The 20,232-nt window shown below is 32.6% G+C and overlaps 3 protein-coding genes and 1 pseudogene across 6 annotated transcripts; 1 reads left to right on the top strand and 3 right to left on the bottom strand.

The window, feature by feature from the left end:
• Nucleotides 1-5,445: 5,445 nt before the first annotated feature.
• Nucleotides 5,446-8,449, bottom strand: LOC131662019 (mediator of RNA polymerase II transcription subunit 28-like). 3 transcript variants are annotated; one of them, XM_058931693.1, is made up of 4 exons: nucleotides 8,082-8,235; nucleotides 7,673-7,856; nucleotides 5,939-6,051; nucleotides 5,446-5,842 (listed from the first exon to the last, which is right to left on the bottom strand). In XM_058931693.1, exons 2-4 carry the CDS (start codon nucleotides 7,845-7,847, stop codon nucleotides 5,708-5,710), a joined length of 423 nt encoding a protein of 140 aa, XP_058787676.1. In that variant the 5' UTR covers nucleotides 7,848-7,856; nucleotides 8,082-8,235; the 3' UTR covers nucleotides 5,446-5,707. The 3 variants fall into 3 exon arrangements, with proteins under 3 accessions (XP_058787676.1, XP_058787675.1, XP_058787674.1); XM_058931692.1 differs by lacking the exon at nucleotides 8,082-8,235 and adding an exon at nucleotides 8,247-8,449 and having other exon boundaries at nucleotides 5,448-5,842; nucleotides 7,673-7,859; XM_058931691.1 differs by lacking the exon at nucleotides 8,082-8,235 and adding an exon at nucleotides 8,247-8,446 and having other exon boundaries at nucleotides 5,453-5,842.
• Nucleotides 8,450-10,077: 1,628 nt separating this feature from the next.
• Nucleotides 10,078-12,610, bottom strand: LOC131656178 (UDP-rhamnose/UDP-galactose transporter 4-like). Of its 2 annotated transcripts, none has more exons than XM_058925937.1 (6): nucleotides 12,457-12,610; nucleotides 11,965-12,115; nucleotides 11,409-11,593; nucleotides 11,097-11,297; nucleotides 10,667-10,828; nucleotides 10,078-10,585 (listed from the first exon to the last, which is right to left on the bottom strand). In XM_058925937.1, exons 2-6 carry the CDS (start codon nucleotides 12,092-12,094, stop codon nucleotides 10,241-10,243), a joined length of 1,023 nt encoding a protein of 340 aa, XP_058781920.1. In that variant the 5' UTR covers nucleotides 12,095-12,115; nucleotides 12,457-12,610; the 3' UTR covers nucleotides 10,078-10,240. The 2 variants fall into 2 exon arrangements, with proteins under 2 accessions (XP_058781920.1, XP_058781921.1); XM_058925938.1 differs by lacking the exon at nucleotides 12,457-12,610 and adding an exon at nucleotides 12,228-12,339.
• A 3,234-nt stretch (nucleotides 12,611-15,844) lies between these two features.
• LOC131662018 (small nuclear ribonucleoprotein SmD3b-like) lies at nucleotides 15,845-19,306 on the bottom strand. The gene is made up of 5 exons (XM_058931690.1): nucleotides 19,049-19,306; nucleotides 17,457-17,509; nucleotides 17,214-17,280; nucleotides 17,072-17,128; nucleotides 15,845-16,090 (listed from the first exon to the last, which is right to left on the bottom strand). Exons 1-5 carry the CDS (start codon nucleotides 19,205-19,207, stop codon nucleotides 16,031-16,033), a joined length of 396 nt encoding a protein of 131 aa, XP_058787673.1. The 5' UTR covers nucleotides 19,208-19,306; the 3' UTR covers nucleotides 15,845-16,030.
• On the top strand, nucleotides 17,974-18,851 carry LOC131593615 (putative dehydration-responsive element-binding protein 2H; annotated as a pseudogene).
• Nucleotides 19,307-20,232: the final 926 nt, after the last annotated feature.

Below are 20,232 nucleotides of genomic sequence, written 5' to 3'. Positions count from 1 at the left end.
AACCAAAACATAGAATTAGACTTTTATCTTTTTCACACCATATGGTATCTGAGTCTACTGATATCACACAAAAAATGGAAATTAAATTCTACTCCTAAGGTATTAAACAAAATTAATTTGCAAAACCGATCAAACTTAAAGACACAATGAACATGTTGAAAGAAATGATTTATTAAAAATAGGAAAACAATTTCTAAAAATCTAGAAAAAATACCACAATTATTTACACATGTGATTCTATCTAAAACATATTTTTATTTATTTTTTATTTGAGTTAAAATTGAATTATTAAGCAAAGGTTGAATGAAAACAATTTTTAAAACAAAATGTAAATCTGTCTAGACCTGGGGGTGCAATAGTAATCAGCAACTGAACTACGTTCTTTCAATCAGCACATTGGGCTTATAACAGAGGGTGGGAAAACGAAAATGCCAAAGCCCAAATCTAACTTGTGGCCCAGGTTTTATCTCATTTCATTTCCATTATCAGCATGTCATTTATTTCATTTTAATTAATCAGAAAATGTGCTATCATTCTAACCTATGCTTTTCCATTTTCGTTTTCTTTTTTTTTTTATATACAGCATGTGATCACACACCATGCTTTATTAATATATATTACTCATCAGCATGTCACCTTATATCATTTTATATGGCATGAATGAAAATAACGTGACTTGTCAACATGCTATCAATTGGTACACTAAATTTAAATGGCTAAAAACAAAGAAAACATCTCAGCCACTCACAAGCTAACACGCGGCATTCTATTAAAAAAAAAAGAAGACAAACAATGAACTCACACATGCAGCTCACGTGAACAGTGATCAGCATGAAAGCCCTATTGGACTCATCTTCTCCGACGGACCAAACGGAGGTCACGACGGCGCCGGCGCAAAAGTGCCCGGAAATAAAAGAAAGAACCGCCGTTCCCACTCAATTTCTTCTTCTAAATCCAGATATCCAGCTCGTCTTAGCATTCAAGCACCCTATCCTCACCAATCACAACACACAAGTTTGAATCTAAAGCGAAAGCGAATCGAAAAATGCAACACATAGCCACCGAAAACATGTGAGCTAATCTCCAGCCTCCCGGTGGAGGGAGCGCGCCAGATGCAAATGAACCTACCTCATGTTACTAGCATGCTCAGCAAGATTAGAAAGCGTACCTGATACGAATCTCGAATCGAAAAGATGTCTACTTAGCTGCTATCTTCCTTGAGTCTTGAGTGCACGGAGGATAATCTTTGAAACCGATGCTAGCCTTTGAAATATAAACTCAAAGGTTTCTGAGATTTGAAGGTGATGAAGCTTTTTTCAGAAAACCGATATCGCGATGAGATGATGGTGCTGATTGATTCAGATTGTTGGTCATGGTGCAGTGACGGTGAAGTTGTTAAAAAAAACGGTTATGGTTGTTATGGTTGGAGGTTGGAAGAGAAGAAGGAAGCAATGATGTTGAAGGTTGATTGATGAAGGTGAGAGCTTGATGATGAAGATCAATGGAGATTTGATGAAGGTTTGTAGTAGAATGGAGGATGAAGATGATGATGGAAGTCGAAGGTTGGTTATGGTGATGATGAAGCTATTGAGTTTTTTGAAGTTTGTTACAACTTCTAACAAACTTTTCTTTTTGAGAAAGAGTGAAGAACCCGAGAAAGATGAGAGGAATGAGGAGAGAATGGTGAGAGGAGGGTGGAAACTGAAAAAAAGAAAAAGTGAATCCTCCCCTCGATTTGTGAGGTGCTCTTGACTTATATAGGGTGAGGCGAGGGAGCATTGACTTATGGTGTGTTGCTTGCATGGTATGATTTCATGTAGGGAGTGTTCATGGAGTGTATGGTGAGGCTGCATGGGCTTGTTGCAGTGTAGTATTTCTCTAACACTTATTGAACAACATTTTGAGTAAACTCTTTCTATGCCCTTTTTTTAATACGTGTGCATGGTTATTTGGAATAAAATGTTGGTACTGTCAGCATGCTGTGGGTTGTGTTGCTATATGTTGTGAGCCATTGATTTCTAGCATGACGTCTTACCGATCTCGACCTTTACCAAGCTAACTTTCAGCCTATGTATCTCTAGCTATGAGCCATCATTTGTTCCAAACTCATGACCAATGCAAAGAGGGCGTATCATAGAAGAAGTTTGGCGTTGTGAGCTTTGAGAGGAGACCCTTGTAACCTATTCAAACATGGCTTGCAACTTGATGGCATATCACTGCCAATTTCCTGCGCGCGTGACTCAACCCTTTCCATGCCACATACAGCTTACCAATAGCTTACTTTGCATGCTTATATCTTCCACCATGAGTCCTCAATTATTGCAAATTTATGCTCAAGATATAAAGGACATGGGGAAGAATAGGTCGACATTGAAATTGACCTCACATAATGCTTATATCTCTCTAAAATTGTCTTTACATTTGGCATGCCACCTGTTCGATCGAATGCCTCGCGCATGCCCAGGTTGTTTGCTCACACTCATGCCAACACACACCATTGCCAGGGCATGACTTTAGACTCTTGTATCTTACTCTATACTTAATCAAATTCCATGATTATTGTCTTGTTGGATAGAGAGCATGGAGTAGAGGAGATTCATACCAAGTGTGAACCTGATGAGTCTTTGTGCTTCCCTATAATCAGCTTGAAGTTTGGCACATCACGTGTTCGTAGAAATGCTTGCCTGCTGCCCAGAAATTTGCCTTGCTACTTGACTTGCATAAGTGTGATTTTGCCAACTTCTCCCTTCAATAACTCTCAATCCATATGTCATATGAAAAAACTCCCAACTACAACATTGTAGAGGGCCATGAGATGAACATTTTTGGTGTTGACCTTGTCTTGAAATGAGGCCTAGAAACACGTGTAAACTGGTCCTAAAATGAGCTGACCAACCATTTCCCAATCTTTCCAAAATTATTCTAAGTATAGACCCTTCTTTTTATGGCAACTTCAATTTTCAACTAATTTTCCAATTTTGGTAATTTTTGCATTTTCTTGATTTTGTTCATTTTGTTGACTTTCTTTGACCGATTTTCCACCGTAAGTCCATATTTGACAGTTGACTTTGACTTTGACCAAAAAGTCAACATTTCCTGATTTTTCTGATTTCAGATGAATTTCCCGATTAATCAGTTTCCGGTACAATTCTCAATCAACTTTCAACCAAAGAGACTCCAGTGAATATTTCTTCAAGCATTTGCATTTTTGTACTCAAAAGGTCAATTCTTTTTAATCATAGCTTTGACTCGGAGAGAATAAAACCCTGATTTTAGGAGTATGCAGATGGAAATGATCCTCTTCAATAAGACCTCAGATCTGATTCTTCTTTACCAAGAATATCCCCAACCTCAGCCTCTTTTTGTCAATTTTCTTGAGCAGTAATTGTGATATGGATGAATGTAATGGATGAATGTCCTAGGTGAGGTATGCACATGAATGTAATGTGAAAGCCATTTGGGAATAAATAAGTGGGCAAATTTTGGGGTGCAACACCGTGCTTCTGCACGGGTAAATTTATTTGATATTGTATAAAATTTAATTAAATACGTATCAATTTAAAATGAATGGTTTAATTATAAATGAAAAACGATTATATAAATTCAATTATATTAAATAATCATATAAAAAAGAATTTGTAAGATGAAGATAAAAAAAATGAAATTTAAAAATTTAAAAATAAAAATTGTCTCTCAATTAATAGGAATTGTTGATTAAAATAAAAAAGATATTGTATTGATAATGATCCGTGAAATAAAAAATTTATTTGATGCGATATAAAATATATTTAAATACAAATGTAAAGTGAATAATAATCATATATATTTAATTATATTAAATAATCATAAAAAAATGAATCGTGTTGATAGTGGCCCGTCATAAAAATAAGAATATTATCTCTCAAATTAAAACAATGATTGATTAAAATAAAATAAATATTACTCCCTCCGTTTTTTATTATAAGTCGTTTTAGATTTTTCACACAAATTAAGTAAAATAATAATTGTTGTATGAAAATGAGAAATTATGAAGGTTTTTACAAAATTATCCTTCATTAATGACATGTGGAAGATAAATTTATATAATTGAAAGGAGAGAGAATAATAAATATTTAAGGATATAATAGGAAAAATAACATTAATTATTCATTGGAATTGTAAAGCGACTTATATTAAAATACAAATTTTTTTCCAAAACGACTTATAATAAAAAACGGAGGGAGTATGTTGATAGTGACCCATCCGATAACGAAATTTTTAATTTTATTAAAATTAAAAAATAAATTATTTTTAAGGGACAATAACTAAAAAGAAAAAAATTAAAATGAAAGTAAGAAAGTGTGGGAAAAAATGTGAGAGAAATTTGAAATTTTAATTAAGATAAAGAAAGTGTGTAATAATTGATAAAATAAATTAAATATTGTGTTCAATAGTGACCCGTGAGATAAATAAATATTTAATTTTATTAAAATTAATAAATAGGTTATTAATATTTTTTGTGTGATAATAAGTAAATGTAGAAAATTTAAAATGAAAGTAAGAAAGTGTGGGAAAATGAAATGTGGAAGAAATTTGAAATTTGAAATAAGAGAGAGAAGATGTGTGTTGGGAGAAAAGGAATTGAGGTTGCCAAGTGTCCAATGATGATTGAAAGGTGAATGCTTATTTAGCTAGTTACTAAAATGTCCAAATGGTAGTATAAATTATTTTAGAAGAAAGGGCATAATTGACAGTTTGGTCAATCTATTAGTATTAGCTTTATAGTAGATAGTAGATACCAAAGTCCAAAGGTATCAATTTATGCCACATTTGCCCAAGACAAATTAGAACTTATCGTGTTTGATGACATCAAAGCCTTAAACTTCTGTTTGACTGTACTGAATTGAGTCCTCTATGGTGCCTACATCTAGTTGGCAAATGAATCCACCACGACAAGCTATTTCTGCTACTTTCACTCAAAACGCCTACATTCTCCCCAAATCTATATACCAATGTTCTATACTAATGCCCGGTCCTCTCCGTTTTAATCTTCCAAATCCAGATTTTTCTCCCCAAATCTACATACCAATGTTCTATACTAAAGCCCGATCCTCTCCATTTTAATCTTCCAAATCCAGAATTTTTATTCTTAGCCGCTTTTCAATTGGTTTATAAAATCCTATCTCACTTAATGGAAGGATGGACAAAAAACCGAACTCCGTCTGAAACAAAGTAAAAATCGGTAAACAGGTGGATTGAAACGGGTTGTTCAGTTAAGCATTCTGGATCTATATGGATAAAGTTGGTCGAGTTCGGATGTATAAACTGAATCCACTGTGAACTTAAACCGACCGTCTTTTTCCATAATATCAACTTTTATTCAGAGTGTTAAGAGTACTCTGCAGAAAAAGTAAAGTGATATGTATCCTATTCATTTGACAAAAAAGAAACTGTGAAGCTCATTACAGAAGAGTATATCTACTGCTGAAAGACAGGTATGTTTGGATTAATGATATAGGTCAAAATGAAGTTGAATGAAATGGAACATCATCATTTCTTTAAATTCTAATTAACAAGTTACATTTCAATTCACCAAACAGATTTCTGAGTAATTTCATTCTCCCCGGTTGCCCATAGAAGACACATCATATTTTACAAATTGCTATTGAGTAAAAAAAGGGCCATTAATTTTTTAAATATTTAAAGAAGCTTCGAATAAAATCTTAAACTAAACTCTGTTCAACTCAGTATTGTGTTTGTCCAATTGATCTGTCAGCTCTTTTTTCCACTCCAGGATCAATTGTTCTTGTTTTTTGATCAGCTCATTTTTTTCGTTAAGCTCATCTTCCATAAGAGCAATCTCCTGGTTAGACAACACATGCAATTGAAGCTTTAGATAACAATATTAGAAGGTCACAGACTAAAGAAAAAACATTATATTTCACAGTGGTCCGCATACCTTTTTAAGCGTTTCAGCTTTGGTTGGCTTATCCTCTCGTTGCAGACTAATAAAATAAAGTTGAAGTTTCTTGGCAGCCTCCATAAAATCTCTAGCATGGCGATCCACATCAACTGATAGAAAAAACCCAACCAAGGAAAACACCATTAAGATCATTTTTCAAATATATTAAAATTTGATTAGTTTGATTGTTCTACTTCCATTTTCTATGTTTGCCAATAACTACAAACATAACTAACTTCACAACTAATTTTAGTGATACATGTTGCATATGAAAAAGTCATAAGTTGCAGTCAGTCACACCACAAGAGTTCTATTTGAACTTAAGGCTAACAAGGTCTAAATAAATGCAAGTACAGCCCATTGTCTTCAGCCCTACCCTACAATGTATCAAATTAAAAAATTAAAAAATCAAAACACTGAATTTCATCTAAAGATGGTACCATCAATACATTCAATTTTCACTCATTCCTGTGGTTATATTGCATCATGCCAATAATTATTGATTAAAATATGGTTCACTGATTCTTTATAAATTTACATAACTATTTTAAAATCATCAATAGTAACCTTTTACCACCCTTCTTTTCTCCCCATGGATGATTGGTGCATTCATAACTGCACATTTAACAATGTGTCAACAACTGAATTCCACAAGGGACACAATGTTGTTGCAAGAATGCTCATCTTTAACATAAAAAGATATGTTAAGCCACTTTAACAGTTTTACCTAACAACTCAATTAACACACGGTACATCATATTCATCCATTGATCATACAAAAGTTCTCAAGTTGGCAACACACATACATTAGATAGAAACTGCAATTATGATTCCTCATAAACTGAAGGTATCATCACAAACACCAAACACAGCGTGCTTTCACGAGTTTGATGCACCCCATTAAGGAACAGCATTTTTTAATTTATAAATATAAAAGAAGATAGATACATACAAGGGTCATCATTTTATATTCGTACTTTTTGATAAAGAGGCTACATATTTATAAAGAAGAAAAATTACAAAAAAATAAACTAAATCAAAAGGCAAATTGAATATGTTGAGCTCCCATGACTTCTAGCATCTATATCAGTCTCAGACAAGATTGTATTCAACCACACAGTTACTCCCTATTTGGCACCATTTCAATCAAAAGTCAAAACATAACTTACATGGAGCCTGTTTGAAAATTGAGACTTGATCACTAGTGGTGTAAGTAATTGTTTTACTACTAGTTTGTATCTAGTGACACATGGAGCTTAAATCAAGAATCCTCTAACATATTTTATGTTAGCATTTAGCAATCTCATTCCTTTAAACTTAAATTAATTAACAGTGATATCAATCCTTGTGTTGGGCCAGTCCATACAGAACTTTGTTCTGGCTTTAAATGGGCCCCCCCTAGTGGACGGTGGGATTGGTCCCTCTTGGATTAGTCGGTCGCAAGGCCGGATACCAAGATTTCCAAAAAAAAAACATAGTGATTATCTTTTGGCTTTGTTATAACAAATCAGCGTATTTACTGACAACTTGTAACAAGTCATCCAATTTTATACATACGAACTATTACAGCCTCGTTTGAAAATATCTTGATTAAATTATTAACCGTTTGTATCAGAAAAACAATATTTTTGACAGAACTATTAAGCTATCAAGTAATTTAATTTCTATTACATATATATACATAATACATGGCATAAGAATCAGAAATTTGAAAGTTGTAGAGTTACTCACTTTGATGAGAAGGATGGGGAGAGCGGTCTATGGCTTGAAGTTCTCTGGCAGGCAAACAGGGAAGCAAAGCAGCCTCCAAAGCCATAACACAAGAAATCATATCATCCTTTGAAGGAGGAGGAGGAAGAGGAGAAGATGGCGGCTGTTGATCAACTGTGTTCTGTTGGTCACCCATATTTTCAAACTGCTAAAGGAAAGATAAGATCATCAACTACAATGAAATGAATATCCTATCATAGATCAAACAAAATCATAATATCCTATTATACCAATTTAAATTCAAATCTATCTTAATGTTTTGGCCATAATTTGGAAATGCTTAGGTGGGAAATTGAAAGAACTAGATAGGGCTTTTCCAGGGGTTAGGGTTTCATTTTGTCGATAAACAATAAATATGCAATTACCCAACTTGTTCAATGTTCAGAGGTTCCGGTGTTACTGAAATCGAAGAACTTGCCTAGCATTGCGCATAATTTTTTTTTTTTTGATGTTTTAGGTAAGGGAATTGAGTAATCGAAGAAATGAAAGAAAAATCAGCGGGTTGGTGAAGAAATGTAGAAAGATGAAGAGGAACCTGCGAAGAAGATGGTGAGTGGGAAGAGGTGAACGACGACTGGTTCTGTGGCGGCGCACGGTCAGGAATGGGATTTCTGTTGGTGTTCTGTTCTCTTTTCAGATGAATCGGGGCGTGGGAATGTCTATGATATTCTCAGTTTTCTTCCCATTCCAAAACAACTAAACCAGTTAGATACGAGAATAAGCAGAAACGCATTTCAAACGAAGTGTAATTATTAAAAGCAGAATTACCATTCTATCCTAATAAACTTATTTGTGATACCCTTTTAAGGCTATGTGTAGATTAGTGGAATGCAATCAAATGAAGAGGAATTAAGGAATGAAGTGGTAATTAAGAAGATTCTATTGTTTGATTTTGTAAAATATGGATGGAATAGATTGTTTGATTTTGTAAATTATGGATGGAATAGAATGGAATATGTAGAAATTCATTCCATTCTATCTGATTCTCTATTTTTTTATTTAATTTGGGGTGTATCTGATGAAATGAGATTTTTTTTTTAAAAAATCAATCAATAGAGTGTGATTTAAGTTTCATTCCGTTCCACTATTTCCCATTTTGCTCCGCTTAGTTCCATTATTTTTCATTGTTATATTCCATCAATTCAAACATAACTTAAGGGTGTGTGTTTCAAGTTATAAAATTACATTCCTTAAAATTATATTTTTGAAATTATTATTTCTAGAAATAATACTCCCCATTATGTATTTGGACTTTGGACAAAAGTTAAAGTTCTTAGGAATATTTACAAATTAATTTAATTTAAAATTAAAAAAATAAAAATAATGAGTAGAAGTGAGAAGTTATAAGTAGTTAAATTTATTCTCATGACGGTCTTTGATTCCCACCATTTAATTATAAGAATAACTATGCGAAAGATTATGTGTAAACAATATTGCTTAGAATAAAAAATAGGCCGGAATCATTGTTAAAAACTTAAAACACACATGAGATTTGAGGAACTCTTACATGGAAAAACCATAAATCTTCATTCTTAGGAACAATCAATAAGAAGTGAAATTTTTTATTTTATTTAAATTTTAATTCTTTTTTATTTGGATTCATGAGGTAGTTGTGAATTTGTGATTATGAACCAGAGAGAAAATTTTATATTTATTTTTTAATTAATTAAAATTTTGTGATTGGTTGTGTGTAAGAGAATTTCTTATGTTCGTGTCTACCAAAGAATTTTCAGATTATCACATTACGAATGTTACATTCGAATGTCATTTTAATCCTTTAAACAAACATTTCCTAAAAGTTCAAAGAGAAAACTTAATTACAATTCATAAAGTTTAGTTATTACTATTTTTTTAAAAAAATTTAACAGATGCATAATTTTTTCTTAAACATATATATTTCTGTGTATCTGTTTGTCAAATTTCGTTGATAAAACAATCGTCCTCGCAACTTTTTTCTTCTAAAAGTTAAGGGGAAATTTGTTTATTGAAAGAACGTGAATTGTATGATTTTATTTTTCTAAAATAACATGTCGTTTAAATTTAAGCTAATCAGAATAAATTTATAACATTCAAAGTTATCCTATAATTCTTCACAAGATCAAGTATGATTATGCTATTCACATTTGTTTTATAATTCTAATTTATGACATGATCAAATACAATCATCCTTAATATGTCAACACATAATACCTCCACAAGTTGGAGCATGTAATTGTGAATGTCTAACTTGGACAAGAAATAATCAAACTGCTTATTTCCCAAAGCTTTTGGTGAAGATGTCTACAAGTTGTGTTTTGAGAAGACACATGCTTATAAGTTATAGTGATGTTACAACTTAACTATCACAATACAATTTCAAATGGAGATTATGATCAACACAAAGACTCATGTCTATAGAAAAAATTATTGGACAATATTTGGGGTATTAAACCAATTATGAGAATTGTTGAGGAGTTTTTACATCATATAAAGATTTTCCAATGTACTTGAACACAATTTTCACATCCCTTTATATATATCCACACAGTTCTACACTTCCTCATCATTAGTTTCAGCAGATTCTACTGGTAGTAATTTATAATCTTGTGTTTTGGTGGTAGGAATAGGAATGGACAAGTTACTCTGAGACTCTTTTCCTCCCGGCTTCGAAGATGCATTTCCATACCAAATCATTCCTAGTATAGCAATGATCATGCCTACTATTACTTGTAGATTGAGACCCTCTTTTCCAAATAGAATGAATCCTAATGTAAGGACAAGAATAGTCTTCATGTGGCCAAGGACTTGAAATGATACTGCTGTGAACCTTCCAATGCATATGAACTGACTAAGGTTTGTTCCGACCGCGATTGTGCACGACAGAGCAATGAACAACTGCAGACAAACATTGACAGATCATTTTAAGTATTTGAGATGTATTTGTCAATTAAGCAACGGAGAGAAAGTGAGACGTACGATGGATGTTAAACCGTAGTTATATGCGTCAACTCGTTTGTTTGTTAACCAATAGTCGAGAAAGGGGCCGACTAGAAGTAAACTTGATGCCTGTATTGGGGCTGTATGGCCTAACAAGTTGAAAGATCCAAGAGAATACTTCTTCTGAAGAAAATGCACATACTAACCAGCATAAAAGTAAAATGTCAGACCAGAAAATCGTTGATTATGACACTCTGATAAAACATTAGAGTAAGAACTATAATAGAGCAGTCTTTAAGAGCGTGCAAGACGGGATACCACACAGGGCTCAAAATGCCACTCATAAAGCGTGGCAAAATAGGACTCCTATTTGTTTTGCCACAGTTAAAATATGACCAACCAACACAGGGCCTCTGAAAACTTATGACAGCTGTGAACTAGAATAAGCTTACGAACATATGTTACTTACATATTGTTGCAGTGCAGTGCTCCAAACTGCCACTACAGCAGAGATGAAACCCTTAGCATTGACACTCACATCAGTAACAGTACAAACAGCAACTCCTAGGAGAACAAGAGAAATGCTAAGCTTTGTATCTCTTGAATATCTCACATTGTCCAAGACAATTTCAAGAAAACAAGATACCGGAATCATACTCAGCTTCGCAATCTGAAATTTTCATCGCACAAAGTTAAGAAACAGAATCAATATTTTTTATTATTACAAGGAGATACAAAAAAATTTAAACTGTGATGATATTGATACTTTTACAAAAGCTACCTGATAGAAACCAACAGAGTTCCACATTAAACTAACATTCATTCCCACAATAGAGAAATTTGCAAACAAAACATATTTGATAACTTCGGGCAAAGGAAGATGAGTGTCCTGGATGTATCCGTTCCACTTAAGAAAAGTTGTTAACAAGGTTGTTGTGGCAAAATGCAGACCAGTTAGCGTTGTAGCTGCATCGATAATAGTACATGATATGTATTAGAATCAGAATCAAATCCTAAGACTAGAATCATAAACTCATATCAATTACTCGCAAAGGTGCCTCTCGCAATCCAAAATTCGGCCGAGAGGTATTGATTACGCCAGGATTCAATCTCAGGTTCTTTCAAATGTTTCATTATTAACTGAAGTTTATTAACTACTTTAGCTCAATTATTTGACAGAGATAATCACAAATTTAACAATATGCTATGCGAGAACTCAATTACATCAGAAATACATATAAACATGACAACAAGACTAAGATCATAGAAATAAGCTATTCAAAAACAGTTATGAGGGAGAGGGAAATTGGAAAAAGGTCAATGGATTATGATTATACCAAAAGTGAAACCATATGTAGCCATGAGTGCTTTGTTGACAAGAATGATTCCTACAGATGTGACTACATTGAACATCCATGAAGCAAGATCAACTGCAATCTTCCTCTCACCCTTGGTTGTAGAAGCCATATCGAAAACTGGCTTTCTTACCTGCATGAAAAACATGTCATCAGAAGCATCACAAATTCCTATAAAAAATCCAGCCTACTACTGAAAAAACCATTTGAAAATACTCAAAAAATAAGTAGAGGAAATAATTCACGTCTCTTCCAGTTTAACTCGATTTCCAATCAATAGTGAATACAGCAATTACGGATTAGTCCTTGCAGTTGCACGAGAATACTCAACTTACATCCAAAAATCATACAGAAAAACAAAACATGAATAATCCTCAACACAACAACAACAACAACAACAATAACTTATTCAAGAAGAAATCATTGAAATCCTGAAAACACAATTCCTAAATTAGCATAGCTATTCTTAGTTACCTGATAAAGAGAGAGGAAGAATATTCGTGTAGTTAGAACTAAATTTTGGGTGGTTTTTGTAACGTTTTTAGGTTGAGTGATGAAAATGAAATATGAAGTGGGGACAAAAGAGTGAGTTTGAGTTTCAAGGGGAAAGTAAAAGAGATAAAAGAAAAAGAGTAGTTAAGAACTTTGTTTAAGAGTAAACGGAATGTCATGAAGAAGAATTGTCAATTTTTTCACACCATTAATTGAAACTCTTTATCATATAAATGTGTGTGGTACTCATTTATTTAATCATTATTATTCAACTAGTATTATGTCAATACTTTGATCATTCTTCTTTACCTTTAATTTAACAATTGGTTTACTTTTTCAATAAAAAAACATACTTTTTTTTAAATAGATTGTAATTATTTAATAGATTTCATATAAATTATTAATGATTTTTTTTAAGAAGAATAAAAAAGATCAATGTTTCTATTAATGAAACTCTTTTTTTTTTATCATTTCTTTATATCTATGTGAACACTTTAACTTTTTTCACTACAGAACATATTTTCATTGAAGCTCACATTTGAAATTCTTGATAAAAAAACATATCCTATTCTTTTATCATATTATAATTATTATAAACTTTATATAAATAGTTAATAAAAAAGTATTTTAAAAAATAAAGGTGAAATATTTATTGTAATGATAGATAAAGAAAAATAAAGGAGAGTGTTGTATGTAGATTTAAAGTATATTTAGTTGAGTTAAATATATGTGTAACCTGTGGGTCTAATATTCAATTTTTTCGATAATATTTTTTTTATAAGAGGCTTTATATATAAATATTTATGTATTAATGTAAATAATTTTTTATATTTATAAATCAATTGTTTTTATAAATTAAAAAAAAACAGATTGAAAAAAATATATGTAAAAGAAATTAAAAATTTTAATAGTATAAATTATATTACTATTCATTCATCTAAGTAATTATTATAAGGGCAAATTGCACTCACCGCCCTTGAGTTATGTTGAAATGTCAATCACACCCCCTCTATTTTAAAACTTAACATTGACCTCCCCTGTTTAATTTTTACCATACACTAACCTCCCTTTACTTAAACTTTAATGATTTAATATGATAAATCTCTCTTAACACTGTTTACCTCAGTAAAAACAGAAGAGGTTCCCTTCTACTTTCCTTTAATTTCTTCCAGCTACTAAGTTTTCTTCCGCTTTCATTTTATTACTACTTTTGTTTCTGTAATAGATTTGTAGTATGAAATTGGTATCTATTCGGATATTAGGGAGCATTTTAAGCCAAGTTGTTGTCCTAACAACAAACCCACAATGTCATAACCATGCTGCTAAAAACTTGATAACACATGTATTAATGCCTACTCAGAAGGCAGTATTATCTTGCTCAAAATTAATGTATCAAGATTTCATTTTTCAAATGTTATAGATATAGAATCCCAACAAAAATGTTAGAGAGGAAATATTAAATAGTTCAAAAAAAATTAAATACAAAGGATAAAACTAAAATCTAATTCAAATGATTGATGAGGAAAATGTAGAAAGAAAGAGCATAATTTTAAGAACTTCAAAAATCGTGTGCAGGATTTTTTTTTTATATGCTAAAGTTGTTAACAATCATAATTTGAGGGGAGTGTTTATTCAAAATTAGAGGGGGTGTTTGTATTGTTTAGTAAAACCTTGAAGAAAGTAAAGGAAAGTGGAAGGGAACCTCTTCTGTTTTAGCAGAGGTAAATGGTGTTAAGAGAGATTTATTATATTAAATCATTAAAATTGAAATAAAGGGAGGTTAGTGTATGGTAAAAATTAATCAGGGGAAGTCAGTGTTGAATTTTAAAATAGAGGGGGTGTGATTGACATTTCAACATAAATCAAGGGTGGTGAGTGCAATTTGCCCTTATTATAAAAGATAAAAGATAAGGTTAATTTTTTAGTTTAAAAAAAGGTGTAAGATGCTGATTTATTCTTTTATGATTTTAGGTGGATAGCAACTCCATTTTTAATATTATTTTTAGAATGACAATATCGATGACAATATCGTTTCTTCTTAATTTAATCGTTTTCTCTTTGAAAGAGAAATTGAAAAATAGTTTTCAATCAATTTAAATTGAAATTTCCTCTCTTCTTTTTTGGTATGGGTTGATCTGTACCGCAAAACTGTATAGGGCAAGATTATTTATCATTTTATTTCGTGTGCCAATTTATTCCTGTCCATGACATGAAAGGTATTCATTAGCAACAAGAATTGTTGTGTCCATTGTTCTCTTTTGTCCTTGAATCAAAGTGAATTTTCTGATCATTGAAAACTAAGTTTCGGAGAAGACGGAAAAGGAGTTGTTATGTATCAATCATGTACACGTTGAGGTTTGTTATTTCATTTTAAAATATCAAATATCATTAGGTAAACCATTGGGGAGTTAATGGAAAGTGACTTCTGAAAACAATAAGATAATTTTTACTTCATATGTAGAAGACATAAATTCAAGAGTATCTTGGGGATTTCTCAAAAAGGAAAATTGCTTAACTCTGGTATTAGAGAAAGGATATTCTAGTGATTTGAAGTTCAACCTTTAAAGAAGCCAAGTAAATTTAAATTTTCAAACTCAAAAACTAAAAGCTGTGTTTAAGTTTTTAGGGATAGTTATCAATTCATCTTCATAAAAATATCAGCTAAATTTAAATTTAAATCAATTCATCTATATAAAAACAGTTAAATTTAAATTAAAAAGAGGAACCAATCGTAGAGAGAACCACGGTTCAATCCCCAATCGTAGGGAGAACCACGGTTCAATCCCCCAACTGCCGGTTCGATCCCCTCGTAGGGAGAACCACGGTTCAATCCCCCAACTGCCGATTCAATCTCCGCAACTGCGGTCGAGAAGGGATTGGAACCACTTGATGTCAAAACTGACCCTGAACCAAACTATACCGGTGGTGATAAACCAAAAACAAAAAAATTAAAAAGAGACAACATTGGTGATCTAGGATAATACCATAATACGATTGATCTTAGCTTGTACATATTTAAAGAGCGTCGTCCTTATTCAACTACTTTACTCAATTTAATTGAACACAATTGCAGAAGTGTTGAAAATTGAAAATCCCATCAAACATTTAGACCAACCTCATTTTTTACGAAAATGTACATTGGAACTTAGTTTTTGAAAGCTCTGATGATAATACTTGGTTCTTCCTAAAGCATGCATGCTTCATGCCAAGAAGCAGCATTACCCTAAAGCATTTTCTCTCTTCTATTAAGAGATAGTCAATAACCAAGTGTATCTATCATAAACAGAAATAAATAGGTTTTGAGAGCTGTCAAACTATCCTTATATGCAACTCACAATATCTTGGTACCATTTTGAACTAATTATGAAAATTGATAATAGCAGGTCATCAAAATTAGAGGATGAGAATAAATTTGGCATTCAGTACCATCCATAAAGAGTGGTCTGTTAATTCTGGATAAGCAGTTCAAATTTGAATTTCATTCTATCACAAACTTCTACAACAGAACTAAATATCATGTCCAACAGACACTGATAATAGAGACGGTATATGATGATCACCTCCGCACCGGTGGTACACCCCTACCAGGTGGAGCTCCGCGGCCAGCAGCTTGAGCCTGCACAAACAACATTTATAGTTATGCCACACTTGTTACATTGATACGTCCTCCAACTATTTAGGCTTCAAGTGCTAAACAGACACCTCGAAGTTCACAATGACACCAAAACCAGATATGTAAAACCAAATTTGCAACAAAGATATGATTCTTTTATATCTATCTCATAATCCATAATATTAAGGATTTCCTAACCAAGCAAAATTTTGCTTGATCAAAATAAACACGAGAGAAATATGCATCAATGTAATTAGACAAAATGGTAACTCCTCTGCTTTTCTAATTAAAAGATTATGGATTGGAAAAAAAATCCTATCCAAGTGGTCCTAGTAATTTTAAGATATTCATTCCTTTATATAAATATCTTTTCTTCCTGGCATACAAATAGGATTTTACCAAAAAGATTTCACAAGTCAAAAGATGAAAACTTTGCTTGGATTTCTATTCTACTTCTAACAGTGATCCAGTGTTGTCGATGGCGGATGGCGGAGAGCCAAAATCCCGCCATAACATCCTCTTTGCGGCGCCGTTATTGCGGATTATGGCGGAAAAACCCGCAATAGCGGCTGATATTTACCATTGCGGCCAGCTCAAAAACCGCCATGTATATCCGCCATAGCGGGGCAATTTGATAACACTGCAGTGATCTAAATTAAAAAACCATTTTTGAACATTAGAATTAACCCCGAATCAACATTTTCCTTTCTGCTGCATTATTGATTACAATAGGATATGTGTCCAAGAGAAGCCATCGTGTCCAGGTGGAGTAATGCACAATGTAAATTAGTTGTTAGCACCGCGTTGCAATGGTACTTGTTACATTTATAAGGGAAATTAATACCTTTTCTAATATTTTAAAACTCCTTATTCTATAATAGTCATAGTCCACTATTCTGAATACAGCAAGACATTCAACAAGCAATTTTTTAAAGGCAAGATGAATACTGATATAATAGGAACAAAAAAAGAATGTAAAGGTACCTTAGCTCGCATTGCAACTGCTCTGCCTCTACCAACACCAAGTGATGCACCCTTACCCTTCAAGACATTAAAACAAGGCATTAAAATAAAAGCACTGTTGGATAAATATAGAGTAATTGATCACTTTTAAATGAGAAGGTACCTTGATTCTTGCATCCAAACGCTTAAACATAGGAGCGTTCTTCAACATGTCCGGTATGACCATAAACCTGCCACATCAGCATCTCTTTAGAGAACTTCCCTTACAGAAAATGCAATATACAATACAACCTTACTAGAAATATGAATGTATGTAGTTATAGTTAATGACCAGCATATGATTGTATTATACAACCGTCTTTACAATATAAAGTTATAAAGATGTTGCAAGACATGTGATTCATACCTGACTTTGCTACCTCGAATAAAGACATGCTCAAGTTGTGATGTTTTCCCATCCTGAAGAAGAATTAGCCAATATTAGAAACTATAGTGGATACACTGAATTTTAAGGAATACACTTGAAATAGAGATATTAAACGCAACATCCCAAAATTTAAAACTTTTTTCACAGTATATCCAGAATGACTATAACCTGCTAAATATCCAGATTTCAATCCAATACCAGATTCTCAAAATGGGTGATGTCATGTCATCAATCATATCCAAAATCTATGTTTCCTTTTGTAGAAAGGTCACTGTTATAAAAATAACACAAATACTAAATTGATCACTTCAACATTTTTTTTCTTAGTTTCCAAGTCAAGAGTGACGTTTGGGATGACGCTTTCATGCAACTATAGTTCAATATACAAATCATAAAACCTCTTTTAAACCCGTAAAAGAAATACATAATCCAAAACTATAAACACAAAAACATAAGAAAGAACTTAGTTGTATGCTCCTTCAGTAACAGAAAGCGTATGAAGATTGATACTGCTTCTGGGTCAGTTTTTTATATTCTAAATTCATCTCAAGCAATCTATATCTATAGTAGAAAATGGATTCTCCATATGCTTATTTCTAGATTATATGATTTTTTTTCTCTGCGAATTAGCTTAAGTTTTTCTGAATGAGAGAGCTAATAGAAAGTTAACAAAAAAATTAATGTTTATTTGCTTGTTGAAATGGATGCAGAGAAAGGAAATCACGCAAGAGACGCAGTGGTGGAAGAAGGGACTCAGTGAAAGATACTCTTGAGAAGTGGAAGAAATACAACAAGCAGCAACAGCAAAAACTTGGACGTGGAGATAATGGAGCTGAAAAGATTCATAAAGCTCCTGCAAAAGGTTCGAGAAAAGGGTGCATGAGAGGTAAAGGTGGTTCTCAGAATTCAGATTGCAATTTCAGAGGAGTTAGACAGAGGATTTGGGGTAAATGGGTAGCTGAGATTCGCGAGCCGATCAGTGGTAAACATGTTGGTGAGAAAGCAAATAGGCTTTGGCTTGGTATTTTCTCTACAGCACATGAAGCTGCTCTTGCTTTATGATAAAGCAGCTAAGGCTATGTATGGACCTTGTGCTCGTTTGAACTTTCCTTATCTCTCTCATCTTTCCTCTCCATTTTCCTTCCATATTTTCCACACACCCTCTCCTCCTTATGACTAAACTTACCCAAAGTCCCAAACATATAGAGGGTTCAAATCCAACTTGAAAGCAGTTGCACCACATTGATCCTAAGGCCACTATCAATTACAAAATTTGTTTATATGATACCTTTATCAAAACTAAGCAGCTACACTACTATTTTTTCTTCTAATAAAAGCCTCAAGTATTCAAAGATCCTGTATTTTTATAACAATTTCTCAACCCCCTAAATGCTTAAATCTGTCAAAATAGGGTTTTCCTCTAACCTACTAGGTTGACCTAAACTACAACATAAACCCTAACCAACCACCGCATCTACAAATTGACCCGACCACGAGTTCAACTACTCAATTCTTTCAGAAATTGCTGAAAATGTACGAATGAATGAAAAGTGATGAACTGAAAAGCTTACCTTAGCAGTGTAAGTGATGCTTTCGAGTTGACAGTTCCAGTTATCTTCGCACTCGATCATGTTACCTCTATAGAGTTCGCCGCTCTTTAGCTCCACCGTGACGACGTGACCGGAGGCTTCATGGAGTAGCTTTACCGGTATACCCAAACTTCTGCTCATCTTTTCGCTTCTTCGAGAAACGCTAAAACCCTAATTCTCGATCTCTTTCGGCTCGAATAGAATTTTATTGTTTCAGTTTAAAATGTAGTATTCTGAATAAAAAAAATCTCCAACCTCTATTTATATTTCTACCTTGGCTAACTACACCACCTGCGTCTTAGTTACACCCGTTTTATACAAATAATAAAATTTATCAATTAAACTGTGAAATCAAAACTTTTTAATTGGTATATTTTAAAATTATAATATATTAAATTAAACATTTTTAAATAAGCGCTTTTATGTAATATTCAATAAAAAGTCATATGTAAATATAAAAGTGATTTTTTTTTACTATTTTGGTTTGTTTTGGATTTTTTTTTCTTTTGTTTAATATTCAAATTTTTCATGTTAATCATTTGGTTTTTAATGGAAAGGCCTCTTGATGATCTAAAATTCAAAAAAAGTAAAATTTAATTAAGAATTTTTCCCTTGAGATTTAAAGTTGGGTTTTTCAATTTGAGTTGTTTTTAAGTTGATATAATTAATCATTTGCACATGAGTATTTGATTAGTCTAATAATTATATATTTTTTAAAAAAATATATAATACTCGTATTATTTTTATAAAAAAAATCTATAATAAGAGATTAATAGTTATGCACTAAAGGACACAACTTTTTTACATGTTCATTGTCCATGGACAAAACTTTTTTACATGTGCATTGTCATGGGTAAAAATAATTTGCGTCTGTTCCGTTCTAAAACTAGAAAGGAGTGAAGAAACAACGGTGATGGTAGATCATGGTTTCTGACACGGTGGAGAGGGGGATCAGTAATGTTAGCACTCCAACGTTCAAGTTAGTATGTGAGCAAGAAGAGTGTAGTGAAATTGAATATGAATCTTGTAACTTCAATTTGGCGTCCTCTCTCTCTCTCTCTCTCTCTATATATATATATATATATATATATATATATATAGAGAGAGAGAGAGAGAGTATATATATATATATAGAGAGAGAGAGGGGTAAATAACGAACTCGATAT

Source organism: Vicia villosa, linkage group LG3 (assembly GCF_029867415.1).
Source record: "Vicia villosa cultivar HV-30 ecotype Madison, WI linkage group LG3, Vvil1.0, whole genome shotgun sequence".
Classification (NCBI taxonomy): Eukaryota; Viridiplantae; Streptophyta; class Magnoliopsida; order Fabales; family Fabaceae; genus Vicia; species Vicia villosa.
Note: the sequence above shows the minus strand (reverse complement) of the source record. Positions and strands in the feature narration are given on the sequence as shown.

Excerpts from the sequence above, each read along its gene's own strand:
- LOC131662019 (XM_058931692.1), bottom strand. The coding sequence starts at position 7,847 with ATGGGTGACCAACAGAACACAGTTGATCAACAGCCGCCATCTTCTCCT. Across the intron at positions 6,052-7,672 it reads TCCCCATCCTTCTCATCAAA|TTGATGTGGATCGCCATGCT; the intron begins GTGAGTAACTCT and ends TTTTTCTATCAG. Across the intron at positions 5,843-5,938 it reads AAGCTGAAACGCTTAAAAAG|GAGATTGCTCTTATGGAAGA; the intron begins GTATGCGGACCA and ends TTGTCTAACCAG.
- LOC131662018 (XM_058931690.1), bottom strand. The coding sequence starts at position 19,207 with ATGAGCAGAAGTTTGGGTATACCGGTAAAGCTACTCCATGAAGCCTCC. Across the intron at positions 17,281-17,456 it reads ATTCGAGGTAGCAAAGTCAG|GTTTATGGTCATACCGGACA; the intron begins GTATGAATCACA and ends CTGATGTGGCAG. Across the intron at positions 17,129-17,213 it reads GTTTGGATGCAAGAATCAAG|GGTAAGGGTGCATCACTTGG; the intron begins GTACCTTCTCAT and ends AATGTCTTGAAG.
- LOC131656178 (XM_058925937.1), bottom strand. The coding sequence starts at position 12,094 with ATGGCTTCTACAACCAAGGGTGAGAGGAAGATTGCAGTTGATCTTGCT. Across the intron at positions 11,298-11,408 it reads ACTCTGTTGGTTTCTATCAG|ATTGCGAAGCTGAGTATGAT; the intron begins GTAGCTTTTGTA and ends TGAAAATTTCAG. Across the intron at positions 10,586-10,666 it reads ACTACGGTTTAACATCCATC|TTGTTCATTGCTCTGTCGTG; the intron begins GTACGTCTCACT and ends GTTTGTCTGCAG.